The sequence below is a fragment of the Morus notabilis genome, unplaced genomic scaffold (assembly GCF_000414095.1).
Source record: "Morus notabilis unplaced genomic scaffold, ASM41409v2 Scaffold38, whole genome shotgun sequence".
In the NCBI taxonomy this organism is placed as follows: Eukaryota; Viridiplantae; Streptophyta; class Magnoliopsida; order Rosales; family Moraceae; genus Morus; species Morus notabilis.
In genome coordinates, this window is record NW_010365150.1 from 32380 (window position 1) to 40352 (window position 7973).

The window sequence follows — 7973 nt, forward strand, 5'->3', positions numbered from 1 at the left end:
TTTCCACATTTCAATGATTATTCTAAAAAATTAGATTGAGATATGATAAATTTTTTTGTTACTTATTGTATGATGATATTTTTTCTTTTTTTTTTCATTGCGCATTTATATCTTTTTGCTAATCTTTTTAAGACAAATCATTTCACTCTTTTTCTTTTTTTTTTTAACTATCAGATTAATGTTTTTTTTTAATTTATAAATATAAAATTGCTCATGCGTTAGCAGCTTATGGGTTCAATCATGTAGGCGATCCATTTGGTTGCAGGAAGTGTCTGAGTGCAGCCTCTTCTAATTTGAATTGATTCATGATTCTAATAGATAGAGCTGCAATCAATTCCTTATTGAACTTGAAAAAAAAAAAAGCTTCATGTCCAAAATAAAAAAATAAAAAAAACAGAGAGATAAACGATAATATTCAAATAAAAAATAAAACGATCAATAAATAATAATAGTATGAAATTAGTTAGGGGTAATTTGGGAATAATAGGGGTGCGTAAAAGTAAATCTAATCATTTAGGTATTGTTCATTTCACGGATTTGAGATTTCACTTATATGTTTCTATAGTTAAAAAGTTCTCAAAAAATATCATATATAACATTTTTTGCTACAGTTAAAAGTTTTTAGAAAATATCATATCTCAACTCAAATTGAAAACTTGAATCCCGAAGCGAAAGAAACCTTAAAAATTAAAGGGGTGTAGTTAGAAATGGGTGTAAAGAGTAAAAAAATGAGTGTAAATGAACCACCCTGTTAAAAATGAAAATAAATGGTCCTTATTTTTTAATTTTATATAATGAGAGTTTTTGATCTATAAAATTGTCCCAATTAGTCATTTCATTTACACAATTAGTAAACAAATTAGACAATTCATTCTGAATATTTCGAGTGCTAAAAAATGAGTCTTTAACCCAAAACTCATACTAATGGCATGTTTACTTACCAGGAGTGGGGAATGAGAATTGAGAATCGGAATCAACATCGTGTTTACTTACCTATTTTTATTTTAAAATGAGAGTGAGAATGTGTGGGTCTCACATCAATTTGAGGTTGAAGAATGAGATTGACACTCCTCCCAACCCCCACCGGATTGACACTTTTAATCCTAATAGTAAATGTGAATTACGATTTTACCTTTAATTCTACTAACAAATTAGATGGTTTTATTAATGTGCTTTCCACAGCTGACAAGGATCTAGCTGGATTACAAGCCAACTTGTATCAAGAAATGATGAAAATTGATAGCTTAGATGATGATCAAGTATATGATGCCACTAATATTTTGGCAACGAAGTATCATTTGTTACATGTATTCTACAACATTTCGGATCAACTCAAGAAGGGATACATGCTTAAAATTCTTAGTCGCGGGGTTTAAAGTGTTCTTATTTTATTTCACCATTATATTGTTTTCTTTAAATTATTTCAAAATTTATTGAGAAAAAATAATTTAGATGATTAATTAGGTGTAATTAAAATTTTTTAATTATTAATTAGTTATCCTAATATTAAGATAGTTAACATAATATATAAATTTTTTTTTTAAAGTTTAACACATAAAAATCTACTAAAAGAATAAGTAAGTAAATTTATAACAATTTATGGTCCGTTTAGTTCGCTGATTCGAGTTTTTAATTTGAGTTGAGATGTGATTTTATGTAAGAGCTTTTTACTGTAGTAAAAAAGTTAGATGTGACTGTTTCTGAGAGCTTTTTACTGTAGCAAAATTCGAATTCTAAACTCGAATCGGTGAAATAAACTGTATTTTGATTATGTGTAAGTAAACACATGAATGATATTGAAATTGATTTTGATTTTGATCCCTAAAACCTGGCCCCGTTCATTTTACTGATTCGAGTTTAGAATTTGAATTTTGCTATAGTAAAAAACTCTCAGAAACAGTCACATTTAATTTTTTTACTATAATAAAAAACTCTCATATAAAGTCACATCTCAACTCAAATTAATAAATTAAACAAATTATAAATAAATAATCTATTTTAACTCTAATTCTTAATTATAATTTCTATCTACTCTAATTCATATTCACTCAGATTACAAATAAGTAAACACGCCATCAGTTTTTATTGCCGAGAATGGCTGAACAAATACTGCTAGAGCGTGGAGAACACAACACATCTATGTCATCGTCCTACAATGAAAAAAAGAAAAGAAAAAGAACAGTCAATTTTTTCTTATCCAGGCAACTTTTGTCTGACACGTGTAAAATGCTTTTATATATGAAAAACTAATTAACTAAATAATAATAAATAAAAATAAATATAAAAGGAGTGGGTGATTGTGTCGCTGTCCCTGTCTTCATGATTGTCAATAACTAAAAAGACGTTTAATTTATAAATTAAAATTATTTTTAATTTATATGTATTTTTTATAAAAAAATATTATAATAAATTATAAATAATAATATAAATCTTCTTATCAAACATCAAAGCAATCGTGTAATCTCTTTTACCATATAAGCAAATAGAGATCTCCCCCCCTCCCCAAAATATAAATAAAAATTAGGAAATAAAAGGACACAAAAATAAATTCAATTAATTAAATTTAAAAAAAAGAGAAAATAGGAATAGTCAATTATAGCGTACGCCATAGACAGACAGAGAAGAAGAAGAAAAAATATAGACTTGCTTTGAAAGCGAGCTTCGTCGTTAGGTGTAGTTAGGTCATCCGTTCCAATCCGCCATTTCCAACAAAATCGGAGGTCCAGAATCCATGGAAGGAGCATCGTCTCCTTCTTCGGACCACGCCAGAGATTCCGAGATGGAGGTCGGCCACCACGCGCCATCGGTTCACGACGACGCGCCGCCCAACGTTTGGGACTGGGGCGATCTCCTCGACTTCGCCGTCGACGCGGATTTGTCCATCAATTGGGACTCCGGCCCGGCCGAGCCGCCTCCGCCGATGGAGGTCCCGGCGGAGTCTCCGGTCCGGGAGGTGTTGGATCCCGGGAGGATTCGGAAGCGGGACCCGCGGATGGTGTGTTCCAACTTTCTCGCGGGTCGGGTCCCGTGCGCGTGCCCGGAGATGGACGAGAAGATGATGGAGATGGAGGAGGACGAGGCCGGACATGGAAAGAAGAGGGCCAGGACGGCTAGGGCTCAGCCCGGGGCAGCTCGGTGCCAGGTCCCGACCTGTGGAGCTGATATTAGGGAGCTCAAGGGCTATCACCGCCGCCACAGGGTTTGCCTCCGATGCGCCAACGCCGGGACGGTCGTTATTGAGGGGGTCAACAAGCGGTATTGTCAGCAGTGTGGCAAGTGAGCTCTAATTCTCTCTCTCGCGCTCTCTCTCTCTCTAGGTTTATAGGTTTCTAAAGATAGTTGCTTTAATTCGTTCGAGTTTTCAATCATTGATTTTTGGTTTTTTTTTTTTTTTTTTTTTTTTAACTATTCTCTCTAATTATCCTGGGAAGAATTTGTGGTCCAAGACTCCAAGTTGATCAAATTAAAACTCTCCTGCAAGTAGTTAGGATTAGAGTTTGAAATCTGAGTATTTTCTTTTCTGTGTACTTTTTTGCGGGGTTGGTTGGTTCTTTATCTGATGAAGTTCACACAAAAAGATTCAGCTTTAGGTGTAATGTTATGGGATATTTTGGTTTTGTTATGGAGATGTGCGTGTTTCCTTTGCTGAAATGTATGATTTTCCTTTTCTTGTCGAATGAAGTTCTCACAGAAGGATATGCAAAGTTGATTGGTTATTATCGTTGAGTGATGCTACATTATGGCTTTGTTTTGAAATGTATGTTTATCTCATGCCTGTGTTTCCTGCTTGGACGTCAATTCTTTGGAAGGTTTCACGTGTCGTCGGATTTTGACGAAGGTAAACGGAGTTGTCGAAGAAAGTTGGAGCGCCATAACAACAGGCGGCGAAGGAAACCTGTTGATTCTAAAGGAGCAATTGAAAAGGAATCGCAAGGGGATGCTCAAAGCGAAGATGCCAGTGGTGATGGACCTGATGGTGAAGGAGGGAAAGGTATGAATATTTGAATTTGCGCCCCCACCTTGTTTTAGATTCTGGGTGCGATGCCTTTTTTCGGCGTTTGAAAAAGTAGTAGCTGGTTTGTTGGTTTTACTTCCACAAAGATTTGGTCCACTGGTCTCATAAAGTGTGTGTGATCATACAGATTGTTCACAATTTAGCAGCCAGATGGTTCAAAAAGAAACATGGGTGGACTCTGAAGCAGGACATGCTTCCCCACTTTCCCCACTCCGTACAGCTCCTGATTCCAAGGATGCAAATAGTGATGGCTTTGAATTAATAAATTCGGGTGAAACCCAGGTTGATGGAGGAAAACATAATTCCAGGCGTGGTCTATCCCCATCATATTATGAGAACAAGAGTGCTTACTCATCTGTGGTGGGTATTTCATCTGGATGCTGTATTCTTTTGTCATTATTAATTTGTTAATGTAGAGATATTATATTGATTTCATGTGTTATTATAGTGCCCAACAGGTCGTATCTCATTCAAGCTCTATGATTGGAATCCAGCAGAATTCCCTAGAAGACTTCGGCACCAAGTACTATTACAGGATTATTGTTACAGTTTAGTATATACAGAAAATAGCTTATTTTTTCTGCAAGCAATATCAATAACTGAGTAACATGTAACCGTTGATACTTGCAGATATTCCAATGGTTGGCCAATATGCCAGTTGAGTTGGAGGGCTATATCCGCCCTGGATGTATTATATTGACTGTGTTTGTTGCAATGCCAAGGTTTATGTGGATGAAGGTAATAGCATAATTAGTTATTTCTTTGGATTCTGATAGTAGCTTTCCTCTTTTCTGTTCCCACTTGAATGAAATTGTAGCTGGTTTTTATAGTGTGCTTGCTTGTTGAATTCAACCTGGATAATGGAAAGTGGAGATTGTGAATATAATTGCATGATTGGGTGTTCAACTTTCTTGATGAGTTAATAATTGATCACGCATATGGGGAATTTGCTGAATTGACTGTAATTTTTGTTGTATTATGCAGTTATCTGAAGATCCTGTATCATATATACACAACTTTGTTGTCGCTCCAGGTGGGATGCTATCCGGAAGAGGCAATATACTTGTTTATGTAAACAACATGGTTTTCCAAGTTGTGAAAGGTAACTTGATGTTTCATGGTTATATCATCATCAATTTTCCATAACTATAGTCAAACCATATTTCTTGTTTCAATGTTGCTGTTAGTTAATATAATTGGACTTTTGCATTTTTTAAGTCTGTCTCACCAGTCACCGTATTGCTGTTGAAAGTTTTGCATTTTCGCATGATATATGCATAAAAGTTTTACCCCAAGATATGATGGATTTAACGGCATAATGTTGCTGCAAGCCTGCAACTTTGTGTATAAGATTTTGCAATTCTTATGTTAATGTTGCTACCATCCCGCCATAAAAAGAATGGATCCTAAATTTTTGACATCTTCTGTTCATACTAATAGGTGGGAATTCTGTAATAAAAGCAAAGGTGGATGTGGGGGTCCCAAGGCTTCACTATGTTCATCCAACGTGTTTTGAGGCAGGCAAACCGATGGAATTTGTTGCCTGTGGTAGTAACTTGTTTCAACCCAAACTTCGGTATGACTTCCCATCAGATTTTACTTTTCATTTCCTTTGAAAGCAGATTTTGAGTGTTCACACAATTACACGTGACTATTGTGTCTTAATTTCAGTAAATATTGAGGTGATGCATTTGGGTAATCTTAAACCATTAAAACTTGAAAGTATTGTTGTACTGGATTATTGAACTGCTTTTAATGACTAGTCATTGTTGTGATTGCAGGTTTCTTTTATCCTTCTCCGGAAAGTATCTGGCATATGATTATAGTTCAGCATCTTCTCGTTTTCAGACTGCTAGTAATTTGGATCATCAATTGTACAGAATACAGGTCCCTCACACTGAAGCCGACTGTTTTGGGCCTGTATTTATTGAGGTAGACAATTCAGTTAATTTTTTATTTTTCTTATGTTCATTTTTCTCTTGCTCCACTCTGTCCTGTAGTTTTTTTGATGACATCCTTTTATGATTAGTTCCTGTTATCGAGACATAAGTGTACCTGTTCGTTACCTCTATGAACAACTTTTAACCTGTAGTGAAGGAAACGTCTGTCTTCATTGTGTAGAAAAAAAACTGTGACAACCATTCGTAACCACTTCCTCTTAGTGTCTTAGATCATAATAAAGGCGATACAGTTTGACAATTTATGCGTTATTGGCTGTCTTTGTCATGGACAGTCTTGGTCTTGGGGAGTGGTATCCAGCATTAAGTTATCTTAAGTTCATGTCTTTTCGTGAGTAATACTGGTCTATAGGAAATAACTGTTCACCATTATCTCCAATATCTTTAGACAATGTAGTAGATAAGTTCATAATTTAGTGGTTCACTAGAAAAAAGGAGCAACGTTTTAGACACCATTTCAAATCCGGGCTGAAATGGGCTTTTACTTGTCACCCATTTTTCTTTTTCATTTGGGTTCTCTTTTGCTTTTAGATTGCTTAGCCGACTCCAATTAATTTAGGATTAAGGCTTGTATTTGTTGTTTGCTTTTAGATTGCTGCTCAGAGATCAGGACTGAAAAGCTTTAACTTGTCACCCATTATCCTTTCGGTTCTTTTTTGTTTCTAGATTACTGTTTGTTTTGGTATTTATTATTAGCAAACTTTAAACTATAGTCTTTTTTCTTTTTTATTGATGAATTTGAGTGGGACGTTGGGACATTGGGCGTGAGATTGTGTGTTTAATGGGTCGTTATGTATTAGTTTCCCTCGATGTTAATTGCTCTCCCTTTCATAAAAAAAGGAAATTAATTATCTTTCAATTATCTGCATTTTAGGTTGAGAATGAGGCTGGGTTATCAAATTTTATACCAGTTCTAATCGGGGACAAAGAAACTTGTTCAGAAATGAAGGTTATTCAACAGAGACTTGATGAATCTCTCTTGAAAGATGGCCCATGCGTTTCTCCTATTGCTTCTCTGTCAAATTCTTGTGATGCTTCTTCTCTAAGACAATCGGCAATTACTGAACTTATTTTAGATGTAGCATGGTTACTTAAGAAGCCTGGTTCAGAAGGTTTTCAGCAGATTTTGACCGCCTCTCAGGTTCAACGACTCAATCGTTTGTTAAGCCTTTTGATATCAGTTGAGTCAACAACCATTCTGGAGAGAATTTTACAGAATATGAAGTCTGTGATGGACAAGCTGAAGTTAACGGACGAGTGCAGTGGCATCAGTGATGCTGATTTGAGGCTCTTGCAGAAATATATGGATTATGCTCATCAACTTTCTTACCAGAAACTACAAAAAGATGGGAGTTCAGATCTGCCCTCGAGAAATTTACCGCTAAAAGAGGACCAATGCTGCTGCCCAGATGATGCATGTTCAGATGTCTCTTTCCTCTGTCAGGTGCCAATTTCACTCTTTGTGCTATTATTATCCAGGCTCAGCAGCAATGTAAACTTCCTTTCATTTAGTTTTGAATTTACATGTAATTTGCTTTTATTGTTTTGTTTAGTAAGTTTCAGGGTAATGTTGCTTTTTTTTTAAAAAAAATTCTATTTACCGTCCAATAATTACTAGTTTATTCATAATTTGCAGGATACGAAGATAATGGTAAATGGTAAGTTGGGGCTCGTGGCAAGTTCAACTTATAGCAAGACAAGTGAAACTATTCGGCTTCTGACTAACGAAACATTTTCAGAAGCCAATCTTATTAAGGAATGGCCAAGCGATGCCTCTTGTCACACGGCTTCTGGGGAGCTCATGAGCTCGCGCAATAATAGGTCAATCTTGAGATTTCGGCCCACTTTATTACTAATCGCGACCGCTGCTGTTTGTTTAGGAATTTGTTCAGTTCTGTTCCATCCTCACAAAGTTAGCGAATTCGCAGTATCAATCCGTAGATGTTTGTTAAACAAAATTTAGCCACAAGTCTTTGAACCTTGTGTCTGTCTTCCCCCCC

The 7973-nt window shown here is 35.7% G+C and overlaps 1 protein-coding gene across 1 annotated transcript; it reads left to right on the forward strand.

The window, feature by feature from the left end:
• The first annotated feature begins 2575 nt into the window (after window positions 1-2575).
• Window positions 2576-7967, forward strand: LOC21394545 (squamosa promoter-binding-like protein 7). Its single transcript, XM_024171741.1, has 10 exons — window positions 2576-3276; window positions 3810-3991; window positions 4143-4375; window positions 4464-4538; window positions 4646-4753; window positions 5000-5117; window positions 5456-5591; window positions 5797-5947; window positions 6848-7417; window positions 7610-7967. The coding sequence occupies exons 1-10, from the start codon at window positions 2732-2734 to the stop codon at window positions 7934-7936; spliced, it is 2445 nt and encodes an 814-aa protein (XP_024027509.1). The 5' UTR covers window positions 2576-2731; the 3' UTR covers window positions 7937-7967.
• Window positions 7968-7973: the final 6 nt, after the last annotated feature.

Excerpts from the sequence above, each read along its gene's own strand:
- LOC21394545 (XM_024171741.1), top strand. The coding sequence starts at position 2,732 with ATGGAAGGAGCATCGTCTCCTTCTTCGGACCACGCCAGAGATTCCGAG. Across the intron at positions 5,592-5,796 it reads TTGTTTCAACCCAAACTTCG|GTTTCTTTTATCCTTCTCCG; the intron begins GTATGACTTCCC and ends TTGTGATTGCAG. Across the intron at positions 5,948-6,847 it reads TTGGGCCTGTATTTATTGAG|GTTGAGAATGAGGCTGGGTT; the intron begins GTAGACAATTCA and ends TCTGCATTTTAG.